Source organism: Hoplias malabaricus, chromosome 3, assembly GCF_029633855.1.
Source record: "Hoplias malabaricus isolate fHopMal1 chromosome 3, fHopMal1.hap1, whole genome shotgun sequence".
In the NCBI taxonomy this organism is placed as follows: Eukaryota; Metazoa; Chordata; class Actinopteri; order Characiformes; family Erythrinidae; genus Hoplias; species Hoplias malabaricus.
The window spans coordinates 28,108,750-28,129,702 of record NC_089802.1 but is presented as its reverse complement, the minus strand read 5'-3'; the positions used below and the strand labels follow the sequence as shown (position 1 = coordinate 28,129,702).

Sequence of the window (20,953 nt, the reverse complement as noted above, 5' to 3'; positions counted from 1 at the left end):
ATGATTTGAAATGAGCTCGGACAATACACTTAGAAACTATTTAAGGAGGCTTCTCCTCTCTAGTTTAATGCACACAGTGCAGAAAATGAGCTCTTGACATATAATTATATAAGTTTATTATTTCTCATTTATAAAGACATTATAAGATATTGTACTTGTCTAAATTCTTGAAATTTCAGTATTGGCTGATAAATATTACAAAGGGAAAAATAAAACTGTGAGTGAGACACTTGCTTTAGAAAGATATATATATTTATAAAGATTTAAGCTGTGTGTACTCATTTGTTTTAAGTTAATAGTAAAGGTTACGAAGCTTAAAAAAAAAGGAATTTGTGGGCTTTCAGAACACAATTAAAGAGGTTTTTACTAGTTTACTTTTGCACAGCTGGGGCAAAGCCTAGGTAGAACAGAAAGTATGACCTACTTGGCTTACTTTCTTTTTCACATCTGTAAAATATGTATTTTTTATTATTGTCTTTAAAAAGAGAGCTTTCCAGAGTGCAAAAGTTCACTTGAAAATCAGAAATGTCTTGTGATCTCTTTTTTCTAATGGCAATCTTCATCTGTGGCCTACAAATAACAATGTGTCATTTTCAACCTTTTTTTTTTGCTGTTCATGACCTTGTGGCCTATGAGCTTGCAGTATGTTGCACTTTTTAAGGGAATACGCCTATCTTGTTTTTTGCACCTTTTGTGTTTTCTTCATTTTGACCATGCTCCCAGTTTCTCTTCCTGACTTTTTATCTCCCTCTCTTTAGCCATGCATTTGGGCAAAAGCTTATGCACCAATAGTCACTTTCCAAGCAAAAAAAGTGTACACCTCAACTACAAAAAAAAACACACTTCAGTACCTTCGATTTACAGTTGTTCTGCTGAGTTTAAAATTTTTTATTATTTTTTTGCAACAAATAAAGAGAAATTATGCAATGTACAGTGTACATTTAACTACATTTAACTGTTCTCTATTTATTTCACAAAATGTTCAAAGCATGCCTTTTGATGATAGGTTTACCAACTTTTGCACATGACTGAACTTACCTCTCATAGAATTTTCTTTAAATACTCAGCTCTTGTTCTTTCTATCTCTCTCTCGCCCTCTGTTTCACATGAGGGAATGTTGCCGCCCTTCTCCAGTGACAGGTTGGGGCTAATTATAGTTGTCCAGCTCAAATGTGAGGGGTCATAATGCCGGATAAATACAGTGGCGAGGCCGGCAAGGGGGCGTCACGGGCTTAAGCCGGATCTTTTCCTCTGCCCCTCTCTCTCTTTCTCTCTCACTCTTCCAGAGTCCCTCCATTCCTGCAGGTGTTCCCTCAGCCTAAAACGGTAAGTTTCTCTGTGAAAATTTGTCAGAGCTGGGAGCAGGGCTAGTTTTCCAAACTTGGGTTAATGTTAAGCCTGAACTAGGATCTGTTTTAGTGAAACACCAAGGACAGTTAGGGGGTTTAGGGTTAATCCATGTCCGCAAAACTGGCCCAAAATGAATAGAAGAGCCAACGCAGTGCATTAGCAAAAGAATCACAGATCAGTCATAGACATAAAGAACAGAACCTTGTGTCTCTAATTTTTATATAATCAGAAAATGTCAGGTGATTTTACATTTTGTCAGAACTTTGTGATGAACATACCAATAGAAATGGACTTAATTTCCATTGAAAAATATTTTTAAAAATCCCCCTTATTTTACAAGGTTAGTGTTTCAAATAAACAAAGTATTGTTTTAATTTAATATATAGCTGTATGCATTGCTTACAGCACAGACACCTTTCTGACAGATCGCATGCAACAGCAATATGTGTATGGGGCGTGAATTGTGGAGTCTTGACGTCTGAGCTAACACTGGGTTGGTAAAGAGATTGCTACTTCTAACACTGTGTCTAACACGCTAGTACCTAGCTGCTAAAATTGATCACACATCTTACCTCAAACAGCCACTTACTTCACTTTCAAAACATGTAGCCTTCTGCATAGAGCCTCAGTGAAAATGTGTGTAACATGCTAAGGTAGCCTGAATGTATGCTAGCATACTTGTGAAGTAAATGCAACACTGCAACATAAATATGAGTTCAGTTCAGGTACTATAGTTTTTAACAACTGCAAGTTTAAACATGGCTTAGATTATTTAAAAATATGCTGACATTATTTGAAAGGCACGTAGGTAGTTATGTAAGTATTTGGCAAATGCCCAAAGAATCATAATTATCTGTGGGTTAAGGCATTAAGAGTCTTGCATAAGGACTCCAAGGTATGCTTATGTATGCTTACTTGAGCAAGGAATCAAACCCCATCCTGCCGCATACAAGCAGGGTATTACCCATTATGCCACATCAATTTGAATAAAACCATGGTTGGAAGGCCTCATAGCATTTTCCTTGACACAGTTCTTGTAATGACCTTCAACCAGAGCCACCGTCTACAGATATTTGGGACTGGGGCCTCTTGCATAAGTTGGAATTGCATTTCATTAGAAAGTTAAAAGAAAAAAAAATAGCATTAGTCTCCACACATCAACAAAGAGTTATAATGAACACAAGCAGCTGATAAGGCCTGATATGTGTGTGCAAAATCTTGGGACCCTTGGTCAAATGATATTTACTCCACAGTTAAAAAACCTCCCGAGACCACCCCCTCTACTTATTGGCTGAAATCAATAAAATAAAGCAAAATGTGATCTTCCATGGCATGTGTAAAACTGCATGATACCCTCAGCGAGAAAATATAAAATATCACCTATATATGTGTTCTCAGTAAAACTAATTTTATATTAGTAAAAATAATAATATGTCACACTTATATGGTGCCTTTCATAAACCCGAAAGTTACCTGATCTGGCCCATGCATGCAGCATTTCTGTATTCTAAGTTTGCGGGGAGTCTCCTGAGCCCTGTTGGCATTACTAGCAAGGGCATCACAAGAGCAGCTGTCTCTGACAATATTTATATTTAGCCTGACCTATCAGTGGGGCGTAGGGAAGGAGAGAGAGTGAGGAGGGTGCCACAAATGACTCAAGCAAAGGTCAAGGATAAGTGGGTCCAGATAGTAAAGGTCATATGGACATGCTTGTCATAGCCCCTAAAGAGATTTGTGGGGGTGGGGATGACTACGTGCAGACAATCATAGAGTCCCCGGAGAATGTCACACACAAGGTGCACTGTGAAAATGCGTATGCAATCAGTTACTGAACTGCAAATGTGTCCGTAAATTTTATATAACCTCCACCAATCTGTAGAATCCCACACAGAGTTGTAGCTTTGTGTTAAGTGTTTTTAACATCACAGTGTAAAATGTGAGTGCACAAGGCTTTGGGTCTTTTATTGCAGCTCACCACAAACTAAATGCCACTAGCAATGTGTGTGTACAAACCATGCCACCACATTTCAACGGCTTTAACATTAAAACTCCTGTGCTACAATTAAAAAAAAAACTGCGGTGGAAATGTTCTGATTTATAAGCCATGCTTTGGTTTTAATGTTCGGTCCAGCACCAGAAGGAGAAACATGATCAAAGCTAACATACTGTGCATTATGAAAAAGTCAATCAGACTGGATATACAGTACTATATAGTTGTTCCCCAACCACCTGGTGCTATCACAGTGCGAGGGTGAAGACTGACTCCACTAACACCACTGCTTCTTTTTAAACTGCTGATAAATCAATATTACTGGAACTCATTCCCTTGGAGAAGAACGCTAACAGATACAAAACTCTGCTAGCATATAAACCTCCTGCAAGAGTTACGATGTATGTTGATGGTGTTATAATATTTTAAAAATGTTTTAATATTTAATGGCAGTGGCCATTAAGTAAATATTTTATATTTTAATAATGTAATGTTTTATAGTGTTTAAGCCTGACGTGAAGTTATAACAAATGTAAGGATAAAAACTCATCAACAAAACAAAACACAAAAAAACACTGCTAATGGAAGATGAGCAGCAATGGATATGCTCTAGCTTGGTTGCACAAGTTCCGCTCTTTTTCTCTCGATATCCATTTACGTCCCTTCACTGATCTTACCTTCCTCTTTCTCTACGTCTGTCTGTCTTGGGTTTTTTTTTTTTTGTTTTTTTTTATAATCTGTTCTTACTCACCCAGTTCTGCTGAAATAAATTTCTGTTGTTCCACCCATTTCAACACACTGATAAAACCTACCAGTTGTTCTCTTAATTTTATTTTTCTCTCTTGCTCACCACTTTGCACTTTGACGCTGTCTCTCTCCCTTTCTCTAACTCTCACCCTTTTCCTCTTTCTGCTTTCCACTTTGACGGTCTGTGTTCTCTCTCTCTCTCTCTCTCTCTCTCTCTCTCTCTCTCTCTCTCTCTCAGTGGTAAGATGCCTCATGCCTACCCATTCCTCACTCCTGAGCAAAAGAAGGAGCTCAGTGATATTGCTCAGAAGATTGTTGCCCCAGGAAAGGGTATCCTCGCCGCAGATGAATCCACAGGTAAAATACTCAGATAAAAACAACAAATGCCTAAATGTTCTTTTTCACTTACGAACTCAAGTTACATAATCCTGCACTTAATCATAGGAGTTTCTAAGCACCAACTCCCTCACAAGAGGTTCCCTAGTGTCATCAGCTAGGCACCTGTATAGTTTTCATAACTCTCCCTAGATTTTAGTTTATAGCTTCCCTGGAAAGCTTAACAATGAGGTCCAATGAGGTCATTTAAACAGACTCTTACATGAAGATCCACATCGGTTACCCTGCTGAATATGCCCCAGCGGTACCGTTAATGCATGCTTAGTGCCACCAATTCCATGTGATCTTCACATGATACATCAACTACTACATCTTCAGCTGCTGCGTGCACTTTCAGCTACCTCTGACATGTCTTTCATGGCTGCCCCTAGCACACTACCTCTACATTCAGATTCAACTAACCAAAACGTGCAAAAAAAAAATCCCCTAACTCATATATCTACTGGCTTAATATATGCCTGTCACCCTCATTTTCTCACTTCAGACACCAAATCTGCATACCTCAACTCCTTCCTTTCAGAAGCTGCATTGAATTCATCTTTGACTGTTAATTAAATAAAATAAATAATATGTTTGCTCTGAGTACAACACCATATATGGCCTCAGTGCAGTTATCACAATACACTGTGAAATTTGCACCCTCCTACCTGCATTTGTTATCAGATTCAGATTCAGATTCAATTTATTTGTCACATACAAAGTTATACAAGTACAACATCAGATTCTAATCTTGTAATTCAGCCCATTTCCAAATTTTAATACCCTTCTCTTGCTCTCTAATACAACACCTTTTATGTACAAGCCACTGCCACAAGCATTTCTTAATAACCGCATTTCTACAATTCTTGATCTATGTCTAAATAATGACTTCTTTACTAATTCATTCATTCATCATCAGGACACTGGAGTTGTTCAATGATTTTAAAATTAGTATCTCAAACTAGTGACTTGTTGTGAGATTTTTTTACCAAAGTTTTGACTGATCCTGACATTTTAAATAATTTAATATCAAGAAAGTGTTTACTTTGTGATACACATACACTATTTTTTAAGATTGCAAGTTAAATATTTCTAGAAAATGTCTCTCAACAGTTATTGCAAGGTTGTCATGTGTTCCACCCCAGGAAGTGTAGCCAAGCGCTTCCAGAGCATCAACGTGGAGAACACTGAGGAGAACAGGAGGTTCTACCGTCAGCTGCTCTTCACCGCAGATGACCGCATTAAGCCCTGCATAGGAGGTGTCATCTTCTTCCACGAGACCCTCTACCAGAAGTCTGATGATGGAAAGCAATTTGCCCAGCTCATCAAGGATAGGGGCATTGTGGTGGGCATCAAGGTGGACAAAGGTGTGGTCCCTCTGGCTGGAACCAATGGAGAGACAACCACCCAGGGTGCGTAAAAGGGCATTAATATATGCCTTTTGGGAAAGTATTCAGGTCCCACAGTGGTGCCTTGTGCAGTCAAAGCTGTGAACTAATTTACAAGTGTTAAGTTTTATAACAATATAAACAAATAATATATAATAAAATTCTCAAGAAAATAGTGTAGGTTTTGATGGTCAGTAGTAGACAATTCCTTTTTTTTCTAACTTCCACATTTAGTAGTCAGTAAGGAAGTGTCTATTTGTTCCCACATTTAATTCTCAGAGCTATTTCTCTTTCTGTCTCTAATGAGAATTATATGTAGGAAAAATAGGCATATATATATAAGGGCAAAGGGAACAGAAGGTGTCAGAAACACTGGTGTCAGAAATGGGATATGTATCCAAACATAGCAGCATTTTTAACACAACAAATGATTCAAGCTACCTTAGAAAGTGTTCCCAAAGAGATGTTCATATAAGATAAGGTCATACAATGGACAAGGATCTGTGTTTCTGTTTCCTTCCACACCTGATTTTTTAGGTCTTAATTAAAGTGAAAGTACTGCAGAAACAACCTTGGTAAATAAATGCCCTGGGAAAAATAAAGAAGACCTTTTCATGGATCACACAGGTTTTTTGCTAATACTTGTCTCCATACATTGTGGGGAGAGTCTAAGAAAGACCACTGCCAATTTCAATGCGTAATCCTGACTGATGCATCAGAATAAGCTAGGGCACTTTAAACAAGATCAGAGCCTAAAAGATTAGAGCCACGCTTGCATCTAGAGAGATTTTAAGTGGTAGGATATTGAAATCATGCCTTCATATATAATGTCAATAAATGAGCACATGAATACAGACCTTTCTCTTGGTCACTCACAGCTTCTCTCTCTAATTTTGCTCAGGTCTGGATGGCTTGTATGAGCGCTGTGCTCAGTATAAGAAGGATGGAGCCGACTTTGCTAAGTGGCGCTGTGTGCTGAAGATCACCCCCACCACCCCATCCAGACTGGCTATCATTGAGAACGCTAATGTGCTAGCTCGCTATGCTAGCATCTGCCAGATGGTACGACCCATACATACCATACAAAAACATGCTGAAAAAGTACAGCGAGCACCAATATGATTTCTGATGTACGATGGTTTCTGTGGTTTATTTTGGTCTGATATTGGTTTAGAGAGTCACCCAGCAGGTGCCTGCTGTTTAATGAGAATACCATTCCTGCTTTCAAGAAAGATATAGAGGGTGTACCTGTTTCAAAAAACAAAACAGATGCTAATTTTACTGGTCACCCTGCAGAGAACAGAACTATCAGGGTCAGTCTGGAATGTTAACCTCTTTACTTGTTACATCTCTACCCTTAGCATGGCATTGTGCCCATTGTGGAGCCTGAGATCCTGCCCGATGGTGACCATGACCTGAAGAGGTGCCAGTATGTGACGGAAAAAGTGTTGGCTGCCGTATACAAGGCCCTGTCCGATCACCATGTTTACCTTGAGGGTACTTTGCTCAAGCCCAACATGGTGACCGCAGGCCACTCCTGCTCCCACAAATACAGCCCACAGGAGGTTGCCATGGCCACTGTCACTGCTCTGCGCCGCACTGTGCCCCCTGCAGTTCCTGGTTAGCTATTCCCATCCACACTTTAAATCATGCGATATTACTGTCTGACATGTTACAAGAAATTAGTAATGTATCAATACCCCAAAAGTTCATGGCTTATTATATATATGAATAAGGTTCTCATTAGTAACTAATAACTATAAAAACTAAAGGCCGTAGCGCTTTATTTAAACCTTGTGACTAAAGCATGCAGCGTTTGCTGTTTGGTTTCCTCTCTTTTAATGATACACATAAACTCAAAACCTAGGGTTAGATTTGAAATACACTACCCACCACTGTTATTTTGATTGCATATTGTCAAAAACTCTAATTCCAAATGTAGCTTTTTCTCAAAATGTTTACAACTTTCACACCCCAAAGGCATCACCTTCCTGTCTGGAGGTCAGAGTGAAGAGGAGGCTTCAGTTAACCTGAACGCCATGAACATGTGTCCTCTACACAGACCTTGGGCCCTGACCTTCTCCTACGGACGTGCCCTTCAGGCCTCCGCCCTCAAAGCCTGGGGTGGCAAGAAGGAGAACGGCAAGGCCTGCCAGGAGGAGTTCATCAAGAGAGCCCTGGTATGTGGATCCCTGCATTTTACATTAATCTGTGAAATGTTAGATGTTAAAGAGTGTAAACAATAATTACGTTAATAGTGTTAATAACAGCATTACTTATAGGCTTGTTTTTATAGGACTGTTTGCTGTTCAGGCAAAAGAACTCAGAATTTGATTGTAATATTTTAAGAATAGGTTTTCTGTTCAGATTTATTGGGCAATTTTTGTCTAACACCAACAACTACCTAGCTACACTGTTGACTTAATAGCAATGTATATTTAAACCTCTACTTTGGCCCTTGTATAGTGACCACTTCAACACTGAGCTGCACACTCCTTCGTTTCTGTGACATCACAAAACAGTTTTATGTTTCCAAATATGGACTGTGTGGGGTGAGGAGTGAACTTTAATGGTAGCAATGTTTGCATACTCTGCAGACACCGTTTTCAGTTACATGGACCCTCACACATTGAGTAATGGTTTGGGTTGATGAGATGTGAAGGTAGACTGTCATCTACTATGAATTGCTGCTAGATATTTTCTTCTTGCTCAACCATTCCTACAGGCTAACAGCGCAGCTTCGATTGGTAAATATGTGTCCTCTGGGGATGGAGCAGCAGCTGGAGAGTCCCTGTTTGTGGCCAATCATGCTTATTAAGGCTTCCCATCCAAGTTCCTGTGCCTCTGTAGTTCCCTCTTCACAGAAAGCACCCCAGTCTCACCACACCTGCTTCTGCTCCATCTGCCCTCTTTGCATCTGAGTGCAGAAACAGAGGATCACAGGTGTCCTGAGAGAAAGGAAGAGGGAGAGAGAGAGAAACCCACATGTTTGTACCCGTGGAGGACTTGAGAAAAAGTCTGCTTCATGCCCTTTCCTGTTATGTTTAGGTGTGACATCAATTTCTTTTTTTTTCTTTTTCATATGATACATGAGTCTGCAACAGAAATAAAGAACTTACTCACCAACATGTGGTTTGTGGTTCATTCTATTTTTGGTGCTGCACGGATGGAAGTGTGGTTTGAAGATAAAGCAAAATAAAAAACCCTAACTTAATAAAAAAAAGTGATTAAACATTTTGTATAGTCTTTCACAAACGTGAGATGATCAGCTTAGGCCACAGTTACGAGGGATTTAAATTATAACCTTAGTCAGCATCACTTCCACTTATTCAGCTTCCTTTGTTCCCCCCAACATGTGTCATTTCTGAAAACCATGTAAAAGTAGAATAATATTTTTTCTTCCTTGCTTAAAAATATCCTTCACACACAAGTTCACATGTACGTGAGCAATGCTCCTCCAGGGGAGCTAAAGGGGAGTTCCACACATTTTGTCCAAATTCCAAAGTGACAGAAAGTGGCAATGTTTTTTTTTTTTTTTTTTTTTTGTGGAATGCTCTAGGGTCTGAAAGAACTGTTTACAGTGGGGGTAAATGAAACTAGGTTTCCACCTGCAAAACTCCTCACTGAAAATTTTTAAATGGTAGCATAATTAAAATTAATATATGCTCTTTGATGTCTGAAACAATCTCACAATATCTTTGGGGTATTTGTGTTTAAAATATACACCGTGCAATATAATAATGATGTCCAAGCAAGAAGAATCATAGACATCATCCAGGAGGAGGACACAAATCATTAATAAATTTAGCAGAAAAAATAACAACAAGACCTTTATGCAGTTTTCTCAAAAATTACCAGTGATTTTAAATATGAAATCTTTATGAATTGAAATGTTCTCATGGCATTCTGCTTTTATAGCTCTCTCCGTTTAAAACATAAAAGAGTTCTGTACTTAATGAGCACCAATAGCCGGATATTTTAGGATAGTTGCCATGTGGACATTCCAGGGAGAACGTGGAAGGTTGTATTCATTCATTCATTATCTGTAACCGCGTATTCGGTTCAGAGGTTTTATAGGAAAACTATATTCATTATTCAGAGCTTTTTTTAAAACTGCTGCGTATTAGTGACATCCGGTGGACAGGAAGTCAAACTACAACTATAAATCTATCCTGTCCTGAGGATACTGTCACAGAATGTAACAGAATGTTCTAAATCTGTACCGTAGGGTTATTTTAAAGCAAGTAAATGACTTTTCAGTTCGTTCCAGGAAGTTGAACGACTTGAATAATTCAGAAATTTTCGAGAAATGGGTGGCGCCCAGCTTTAAGGGTTTCTTTTAAATAACAGGAAGTTTAAACAGTTAATTAGCCACAACCCACTATTAATGTAGCACTATAGCATATTACAGATTTTGTTAAGGACCTTTGCGATCAGTAATAAAAAATCCTATATGTTGCAGATTTATTAAAAGAAGTCACAAGAGCTGTCAAAAAACATTTTTACTTTTTTTTTTTTTTACACAAGTTAACAGTAATACAACACAACAGATTTTGATTTGTTTGTTTTTGTATTCATTTAATTGGCTCAATAACTCACCAACTCGTCTGGGCCTGTGCAACACATCAACACATCTTGGTGATTTGTGTAGGTCTTTACAAGTGCAGACAAGCTGCTGTGTACCGTGTATGTGTATAAGGATTTCAACTATGTAGCTGCTCCTGCTGCAGAGTCAGGTGTGTGTGTGAGTGTGTGGGGGGTGCCCCTTTAAAACACCCTCTGATATCACTATGTGATAGTGCAGGTGAAGTGTTAATAACGTTAATAGTGAAGGGGTTAATAAAACCTTTCGTTATTAAGTCCCAGTGCTGGGACAAAACATAGTGGGTCAATTTCAGTGCTGTCAAACAATCCCACAATGCACCACAATAAACCACTATGTTGTTTAGTAAACCCTGCATGAGGAAGTGTCAGAAATCAATCACTACCCTCCTGAATTCATTCATTCATTATCTGTAACTGCTTATCCACTCGTGGTGGGTTCAGAGCTTACCCAGAATCCTTCTCAAAGTCCTTTTGCAGGGCGACACACACTCACACATTCACACACACACTCACACCTATGGACACTTTTGAGCCAATCCTCCTCCAGGTGTACCTACATGTGTTTTTGGAGCATGGGAGGAAACCGGAGCACCCGGAGAAAACCCACGCAGACACAGAGAGAACACACCAACTCCTCACAGACAGTCACCCGGAGGAAACCCACGTAGACACAGGGAGAACACACCACACTCCTCACAGACAGTCACCCTGAGGAAACCCACGCAGACACAGGGAGAACACACCACACTCTTCACAGACAGCGACCCGGAGCGGGACTTAAACCCACGACCTCCAGGACCCTGGAGCTGTGACAGAGACACTACCTGCTGCACCACTGTGCCACCCCCCTCCTGAATTCAGTTCCCTATAATAATGCACTATATAGTGAATAATATAGGGAAGAGTGAGTAGGGGGCCATTTTGAACACAGCTTACATCAGCATCAGGGAATGCCTCTTGTCCAATCAGATTACTCAGTCGGATCTTGGGGTTGTAATAAAGATTTTCAAAACCATAAAGCCATGTTACATTCCAATTAAAATAGGGTTGCATTAACAAAAACTGGCTCTTGGGATAAAAATAGCATGAAAAGAGAATTAAAAAGGGTAGTTTGGGGTTATTCGTGGTTGGGTAAAAGGGGACAATGTGGCCTGTTCTCCAAATGCCGAAAAGATTAAAAAGAAGTATAGAATAAGAGTAAAATTAAGGCTAATAACATATATATGCTTCGTAGCAGCAGTAACAGTACCAATCTCATCTAAAATATCTGACAATTTAATGAAAAAAAATTCTCATTTGTCTTAGTTTGCAGTGGCATTAAATCAGTCTCCATTGAGTACATCATGCACATTCACCACTGTAATTTCCCAATGCTGTTGCTGTCAGGTGTCAGCCAGAAATAACATGCATTCATGGCATTAACCAGCACTGGATCGCCATTCGTTTGGCTCTTTCACAAGATCAATGTAGAGAGGAAGAGGAAGAGGAGAACGAGGAAGCTGCTGGATGTTTGGAATGGTGTTGTTTGAGTTGAGTGTGATGGGACCTTTGGAGTGATGTTGTTTGAGCTGAGTGTGATGTTGGGGCAGACAAAGTTAAGGTCTGTGTCATTGCCGGATGAAGAGTACGTCACAAATCCGATGCTGGACTTATTCACGTTCTGCATGATCCATGTCTGAAACACAGACACGCGGGCGTAAGCCTCCGGGACTCCCGTGGCACAGGGGACTCCGAAGCTGGTTATACCTGCCTGCACCCAAACAGAACCCTGCTGACACTGGAGCGGACCCCCAGAATCCCCCTGCAGAGAGAGAACGAGAGAGATATGTTCTCAGTTCACCTCATGTCTAGAAAACAGTGTACTGTCCCTCCCTAGGGTCCTTAGGTTTCAAGTGCCCTAAGTTTTAAATGCACTTTATTTGTTCAATTAAATATCTAGGAACCAGTCTTATTCGTCCGGACCACTATATTTCTAGGGGGCAAATGTGTACTGTTCCTTGGGTCCTAGGTTTCCAGGGTCATATGCTTTCAGGGTCTTTTACTTGTACAGAGATTTATTTAGAAAAACACACGAGAGCCATATTCAGAACCCTACATTTTTAGGGCCCTTCATTTGTTCACTTTAAATGTAAGCAATTCACTGTTTTCTGGGGTCATTTATGTGTTGTTTGAAATGTGTAGGAAACAGCCTAATATTTCAAGATGCTATTTGTTCATTCCCCTAAATATTTCCCACAGTTCAGTAAGGTCCAGGCCGTTTCCTACCTGTATTATAACATCCTGTAATACATTTGAATGTGAATTTGAGCTCGGCAACTCTCACGGATCTCCCACTAAGAGTTATTTGAATATTTTGGATATTACATATATTTTTAAATACTTAATACCACTTAATGGCTCTGTCCAGTTTCTACCTGCAGCCAGTGACTAAAGGTGGGCTCTCCCCGTTGAAACTTACCTGACAGGTTCCTTTGCCTTTTGTCCCCGCGCAAATCATTTGCGCCGTGATAATATTGTTCCCTTCCAACAGGTAATCGCATGTGCACTCCCTGCTGCCTATAATTGGGACCTTTGCCTGCTGAAGAGTCTGAGGGGCTGGTAAAGGCACTGGAACACAGACGAGGATGGGTGAGCGGGTCAGTGTTTATGTGGGTGATTTAATGTTTGAGCAAATGGAAAATTATAATCACCACCACCTGAAGAGAGGACAGTGAAACCAAAACAAATGCCCACATGAACTTGGCATCAGTCATTTGAAACCACTGTCCTTTTTTCCCACAGCCTTTGTTTTTACTTCTTTTAGACGAGATGCTTTTTCAGGGGGCAGATTTATTTCACGTTGCCAGCTGCTGTGCAGTACAGTACACGAGACACATTATGCGCACATGTAAGCAGACATAGGCTCGCCCAGCCTCTCTTCAGAAACGAAGGGTGTTTATAGAGTTTAACATGTCACTCCTACAGATGGAACATTGGTGTAAGGCCTTGATGGCATTCAACCTGAAGAGATACTGCTGCTAGATGGATAGCATAGCTCTGGATCATAAATACTGCTCCAACCCATCTTGAAGGTATTAGATGGAGCTCACAGAGAGTGATTTAGCTTGGTTTGATTTGAAATGCTCAGTCCTGGAGAAGCTCACTGAGTAAAAATGGTTATAAACAAGCTGCATGAAGCCTGAGACCATTGGTTCATTACACTTTTAGAAAGGTAGCCTGAAGCTTAAAATTGCCAAAACATGATATACACTGATTGCCAGTGTGGGTGCCATCTTATGATGTCATTTATTTGCATGTAACCAAATAATTTATATCGATTTTATCCTTAATGGCCTTGCAAAACAGAGGATCTACTGTCAAAACACATCGAATTTGAAACCTTAATAGCCATTAATTTTTTTCCATAGAGAAATCCATCTAAACCTGGAAAACCTAACATGGGCATGACACCATCCACAAAATGACACAGAATATTTGGACAAAATCTTACCGTCCTTGCCAGTGTTGCCCCAGCCTGTGACCCAGCAGTTGGTGGCATTGTAGAAGGCACTGGTCGCGGACGCCAGGCAGATCGGTCTGATGTAGTCTGTAAAATTCACTGGAGAACTGAGTCTCATCAGAGTGATGTCGTTGTTGAACAGAGTGTTGTTGTAGTTGGGGTGAATAATAATTGCAGTGACATTTCGGCTCTGTTCATTGGGATTTGGTGTGCTCTGATTTTGCCGTCCCATATACAGGGTCCACTTAGTCGTATCTGAGCTGATGAGAAAGAGAAGACAGACAGTTACCTCTCTGTAATTCACTGTAACATATTTATTATCGAAGCAAACAGGCAGTTGATGAATAATCTGAGTAAAATTTCATTCATTCATTCATTCATTGTCTGTAACCCTTATCCAGTTCAGGGCCGCGGTGGATCCAGAGCCTACCCGGAATCATTGGGTGCAAGGTGTGAATACACCCTGGAGGGGGCGCCAGTCCTTCGTGAGTAAAAGCTGAAGATAAATAATACAGCGTGAACAAAGCTATTTGTGTTCTCTTAGGACTCCTGCCCTTGGAAGGCTGAGACAACCCCGGGTATTGGACATGCTCCTAGGGCTAATGCTTAGACCGCTGGGCCAATCAGGAGCCTGCCACAAGGAGACATTCCTGACAGGATTTGATTTTAAAGCAGGAGAATGTGAAAGCAAGGATTTAAAAAAAACAGAGACAATGATATCGTGCAAGATCTAGCGTCACACCAAAACTATCCACATCAGATAAAGAGCATTTAATGCTTTCATTTTCAAAGAGAAGAAGAACCCAACAGTATCGATCAGAAAACATGTGCGGTTTGAGAGGAGCCTGCACTGAGAAAAGGAAATATATGTGAATATTTGCAGATCAAATTGCTGTTGTTTCTCAGCAGAATAAATGGTGAGATTAATTGGCTTCTGAGAACACTGCCTGTGGTAACTGATTGTAGAGGTGTTGAAATGCTGAGGATAGAGATTCTTGAAGTTTCCTTTAAAAAACACTAGGTAAGATTGGGTTTTTTGCTCCTGGGGCTCCCCCTGTACAGCAATGTATAGAAATCAAATAGGATAGGGGAGTGCAGTTTCTCCAGATCTGACCCCAGAGTGGCAATGACAAAGGCTCTGTTCTCCTTATTACATGTCAGTGAAGCTTCACAACAATTTTGAACTTGTAATTTTAAGATGAAAATATTACGCAATGTTTCTTTAAATGATGTAAGAAATCCAATTAAATTTGAACTCATTAGAAGCAGTTTGTTTAGCACTTTAGTGTTTTAGAGAATAACGCTGGTATTTACTGAAAGATGAGGGTCAGATGCTGTTCTTTAGAGTGAGTTCCTAGACTTAAATAAAAGCCACAATGCATTCAAAGGGAATAATGTTGAGAGCACTCGAGAAAGAGCTTTAAGGGAAGAGATGAAGGGACTTTGATCTGGAGTTACATAATCTTCAATAAAGTCGAGGAACAAATGACAGCACTGTTCTGAGAAAAATATACTTTACAAACAACTGTAACATGTTTAAAGCTGAACCGAATGTTTATGATTTAATTAACTTTGTTGGAATAGCGATACTTTACACAAACCATATCTGGTAATATACAGCCATCAGCCAAAACATTAGAACCTTTTCATTTTCATTACAGGAACTGGGTCACTCTCAGTTTTTCGGCACTTCTCCATCTCTGCATCTGTTTGTTTAACAACGGTTGGAGGTCTGCAGCCCACTGGCTGAGAGTACAGTATACAGAATACAGACCAAAGTTAAACTCACGATAAAATACAGTGCGCAGCGGTGAGGACCCACTGCTGGTGGATGAGCGTTCCTCCGCACACGTGACTGCCAGTATAGTGCATGCTGACCTGCCATGGCCAGCTGCCAGACGGGGCACCACTTCCCCCTACAATCCGAGTGTTCAGAGGGGCAACACCGCAGCCTGAGATAGGGAGAGAGGACATTAATGAGTGAGGGATTCTCACAGCTTAAAAACATGAAGCAAAAAAAGAAACAGTATTTCAGTGAAATAACTCAAGATATCACGAGAAGTCTGAGAGCAAACATGTTAATATGTGCATGAAAATCTTTACTGTACTAATAGATACATTTGGAATTAGGGTTACTGAGATCTTACTGGTTGTGTTCTGCGTGCTGGAGTCTGTAGAAGGAAACAACAGGTAGGTATTAGGTTGATATTAATACTGATGTTGAATATTCTGTATAATATATATAGAACATATTGTAAATCAGTGACACACCTCCTACATCTAACTGTGCACTGTACATGCTTGTAACTCACACACTCACTCATGTTTAGTTTCTGTTCCACAAGGGGGTGCTATTAAGTGTTTCAAAATTATAGAAAAAAACATTTCACTTAGTTTACACCTCAACCCTTTAATTTTGCCGACATACCACAAAAAAAGGTAACATTAGAATAGAATAGAAAGCCTTTATTGTCGTTATACACAGCATACACAGTATACATAGTACAACAAAATTGGAAGCTGCTCCTTAAAAGTGCCCACAGTGCAATATTTAAATAGAAAAGTTAGGACTAATAAAAACTACTGTGTAAAAAACGCTAGTGTGCACAGACAAGAACTAAACATATAAGTACACAACTAGACAAATAGGACAGACAAAACAGATGAGACACTGTAAATGTCAGTTAGTGCAGATTCCCATTTAGCAACGTGATGGCTTTGGGAAAGAGTCTGTTAGTTTTGGTATGGACCTGTAGGTGTTATCCTTCAGAATGTTCCTGGCCCTACTGAGTCAGCGGTAGATAGATGTAGTGTATGGAAGGCAGAGAGCAGCCAATGATTTTTCCTGCAGTATTGGTCACCCTCTGCAGTCTCTTTCTGTCAGCCTCTGTGCAGCTGGAGTGCCACAGTGTCACAGCAAAGGTCAGTTTAGGTTACATTATTTTAGACTGTACAACTGGTTTCATTTTCAAATTTTCTTCTTTTTCTTTTGTATCATTGTCTGTTGTCTACACTGTGTAAACAACACATTGAATTGGCCGACAGAAATGTTCCAGAATTGTTTTCAATTGAACTTCCACTGAAAATTAAAGAGGTTTTTCCTTCTACTGTAAAGTTACATTTTGACAGGTTGTACATCAGCAACACAGAATTGAGCTTACCTTCAGCCAGCAGCATCAGGATGGTGAGGTAGAGTGAGACAGATGTTAGACCCATTGCTAAATTCTGAAAGAGTACAGTGTCACTGTAATTCTCTCTTCTGCACCTTTCTTAAGCCAGGTTTGTGTCTAGTTGGAGGGTCATTTCAGCATGTACGGCACGTCACAGTCAGGAGACAAGTTTTTCTGGTTCTGTCACCATTTGTCTCCCCACGCTAAATCTATTTAGGCACGTTTAGACACACTTTAATCCACAGTTTTACACGCTGACAGTAGCGGTTTGTTAATGAACCGACTGGCTGTCAATGATCAGATCAATGGAAGATCAGGGTTTACTTTCCCAAAAAGTTCATAGTATTACCTGGGAGAATATGTGTTTAATAATAAATTTCACTCCAAAAATGTGGGGAGGCTGGGCAAAATGTATATTACAACAAAACGCATAATTTAAAATGGAACCATGACAACAATTTAAATGATGAAATGATGAAATATTTTTTGAAAAAATATTTGCCCATTTCTAATTTGATTTTAGCAACATGTTCTAAAAAGGATAAGGCAGACCTCTACTTTTACACACACTGTAAGCATTTGGGAACTGAGGAGACCAATTACGGTAGTTTTCAAAGTGAAATGTTTCTTGTTCTTGCTTGTTTTGCGATTTCAGCTGCTCAACAATTCAGGGTCTCCGGTATATTTTGTTTCATTTAATAATCCACAAAGTACTTTTCAGTAGGTGACAGGTCTGGACTAGTTTAGCACCTGAACTCTTACTAAAGAGCTGCGCTGTTGTAATCTATGCAGAATGTGGATTGGCCTTGTCTCTAAAATAAGTGTGACTGTGTTCATCATTCAGCATTAACGGTGCTTGTCCCTTACATTATAAAGGTTTCTTCAGATTCTCTCTGTCTTTCAATCATATTATGCACCACACATAATGAAATTCCTTTATTATTTTAAGTTAAAAAACATTATTCTTGAATTGTTTCACTGGTAGGGCAGCACAGTGTCGCAGCAGGTAGTGTCGCAGTCACACAGCTCCAGGGACCTGGAGGTTGTGGGTTCGATTCCTGCTCTGGGTGACTGTCTGTGAGGAGTTGGTGTGTTCTCCCCGTGTCCGCGTGGGTTTCCTCCGGGTGCTCCGGTTTCCTCCCACGGTCCAAAAACACACGTTGGTAGGTGGATTGGCAACTCCAAAGTGTCCGTGAGTGTGTGAGTAAATGTGTGTCTGTGTTGCCCTGTGAAGGACAGGCGCCCCCTCCAGGGTGTATTCCCGCCTTGCGCCCAATAATTCCAGGTAAGCTCTGGACCCACCGTGACCCTGAACTGGATAAGCGGTTACAGATAATGAATGAATGAATGAATGAATGTTTCACTGGCTGCCTGTGCAGTCTTTCACAGAATGGTGAACCCCTCATTAGTTATGAAACCCTCAGCCTCTCAGATGCTCTTTTTAAACCCAATCATGTTACTGATCTATTGCCAATTAAGCTTTTTTAAAATGTAGTCTTTGTACTACTTTAAATAAAATATAGTGTTTCTACAATTTGCATATCATTGCATTGTTTTATTTAAATGTGGAGTCCCATCTAAACTGGAATTGGTGTTTGTATGAGTTGCAGTCAGATAAGTGGTAGATCAACACTGTAAAAAGTTTAGAACAAAATGGAGTGTCAGTGTCACAAAGCTTATGAGAGCTAATTGTTCATTAGTGTGATGCTGTAAGGAAAGAAGCTTGTCTGGAGTTTGGCTAATCTGGCCAAATCACCAGCCTGGGGGCAGGAGCTGAAACAGGTGAGTTTTAGGGCCACAGCGTTAAAAAAAAAAAAAAAAGATTCAGAGATTAAAGTCAGAATTCCGAGAAAAAAAACTTGGAATAATTCTGAGAAAAAATCTCAGAATAATTCTGAGAAAAAATCTCTGAATAATTCTGAGAAAAAATCTCTGAATAATTCGCTGCGTATAATGGAGCAGACACAGTGTAACTGTGGAATGAAGTGTGTTGCTTAAGTCATGCTATGGTATAGATTTCAGGAATAAGCACTCAGTTCTCTTCCACATCAGGACCACAGTGTGATTAGTGTTTAAACCCTGAATCGGTGCACAGGCCCATGGCATGTAGTTTCACATGATTCACGGAATCTTGTTTTTTTTTTCAACGCTGTGGCCCTAAAACTCCGTCGTATCATACAGAGTGGGCAGACTGACACTGGTGCTTTTTCTGCAGATCTGTTAATACGCTGCAGTATTATGTGTTGTTAGGTGGTGTTAGGTTAGGTGGTGTCTTTCAGCTGGTGAAAGATGTACATCATCTGCTGGACTGTCCCTGTGATGGTATTATTGTTGGTGTCCCATTTTAGGGGGAGAAGGGGCTTCTCTTGTTGTCTTCTGTAACCAAATGTTTTGGGCTAGTTCGGTTCAAAGGTGGTTTTCGACTGCTCTAGAGAGCCAGGTGTGTTAGGGCGAAGGAAAACCCCAAAACGTGTTGGACACAGGGTTGGAAACCACTGCATTTATCTCTAAAGTTCACTGTGTTTGGAAAAGGTTGAGGCAAATGGTGTTTATTTTTATCCTTTTATAATCAGCAGCTGTTGAATTTCAGGCTTTAACTCTTTGCAGACTTCATCTTTGGACACTTCTGAGATTGTGGTCCAATCAATTAATGCAATCTTGTGTGGATTCTGTGAGGAGTGTGGTGTGTTCCCCCTGCATCTGCATGGATTTCCTCCGGGTGACTGTCTGTAAGGAGTGTGGTGTGTTCTCCCTCTGTGTGGGTTTCCTCCGGGTGACTGTCTGTGAGGAGTGTGGTGTGTTCTCTCTGTGTCTGCGTGGGTTTCCTCTGGGTGACTGTCTGTGAGGAGTGTGGTGTGTTCTCCCTGTGTCTGCGTGGGTGTCCTCCAGGTGCTCCGGTTTCCTCCCACGCTCCAAAAAGTTGGTAGGTGGATTGGCGACTTAAAAGTGTCCGTAGGTGTGAGTGTGTGAGTGAATGTGCGTTCCCACTTTGCACCCAATGATTCCGGGTAGACTCCGGACAAACCGTCACCCTGAACTGGATAAGGGTTACAGACAATGAATGAATTAATGATTTTATCCATCCATCCATTATCTGTAACCGCTTATCCAATTTAGGGTCGCGGGGGCTCCAGAGCCTACCTGGAATCATTGGGCGCAAGACGGGAATACACCCTGGAGGGGACGCCAGTCCTTCACAGGGCAACACAGACACACACACATTCACTCACACACTCACACCTACGGACACTTTCGAGTTGCCAATCCACCTGCAACGTGTGTTTTTGGACTGTGGGAGGAAACCGGAGCACCCGGAGGAAACCCACGCGGACACGGGGAGAACACTAATGATTTTATGGTCTCAGTTAAAAGTGTTTCATAAAACAATGAATACTTATTTTGTTTAAAAAAAAAACTTGTGTTTTTACACAGCTACATACTTTAAATAATTGTGCCCAACCGTGTTTGTTCTGCTTAATGACATTCACTGATCTGGTGGACAAGTATTTCTACATTCCATCAGAAGTGGAATTATTTTAGCACTGTAGAAGTGTATGAGAACAACATGTACAACAAGTGCTCACAGGCAAATATGCGAGAAATTTTGAATAGTAAGGGCTCAGAAAATTCCCGTCTACCGCTTTCCAAAGTCTCCTTTACCAGGAATCAAGGGGGTGGGTGATATAACACTCACAAAAGAACTCTGGAAGCATAACTCATAAATAAATTACAGCTACAAGCTACCTTGACAACAAACAACACAACAAAGTCTCTTACCACACATTTTGCATAGTCCTGCCCCCTTAACTCCCCACAAATACATGGGGAC

General features: G+C 40.4%; 2 protein-coding genes across 2 annotated transcripts; one reads left to right on the top strand and one right to left on the bottom strand.

Annotated features, from left to right (window-relative positions):
- The first annotated feature begins 1,112 nt into the window (after nucleotides 1-1,112).
- On the top strand, nucleotides 1,113-8,968 carry aldoab (aldolase a, fructose-bisphosphate, b). Its single transcript, XM_066663884.1, has 7 exons — nucleotides 1,113-1,326; nucleotides 4,326-4,444; nucleotides 5,608-5,874; nucleotides 6,752-6,912; nucleotides 7,212-7,470; nucleotides 7,831-8,030; nucleotides 8,576-8,968. The coding sequence occupies exons 2-7, from the start codon at nucleotides 4,333-4,335 to the stop codon at nucleotides 8,666-8,668; spliced, it is 1,092 nt and encodes a 363-aa protein (XP_066519981.1). The 5' UTR covers nucleotides 1,113-1,326; nucleotides 4,326-4,332; the 3' UTR covers nucleotides 8,669-8,968.
- Nucleotides 8,969-10,347: 1,379 nt separating this feature from the next.
- On the bottom strand, nucleotides 10,348-17,243 carry zgc:123217 (uncharacterized protein LOC641414 homolog). Its single transcript, XM_066665205.1, has 6 exons — nucleotides 17,116-17,243; nucleotides 16,102-16,125; nucleotides 15,744-15,906; nucleotides 13,946-14,214; nucleotides 12,914-13,062; nucleotides 10,348-12,256 (listed from the first exon to the last, which is right to left on the bottom strand). The coding sequence occupies exons 1-6, from the start codon at nucleotides 17,168-17,170 to the stop codon at nucleotides 11,909-11,911; spliced, it is 1,008 nt and encodes a 335-aa protein (XP_066521302.1). The 5' UTR covers nucleotides 17,171-17,243; the 3' UTR covers nucleotides 10,348-11,908.
- Between the last annotated feature and the right edge of the window lie 3,710 nt (nucleotides 17,244-20,953).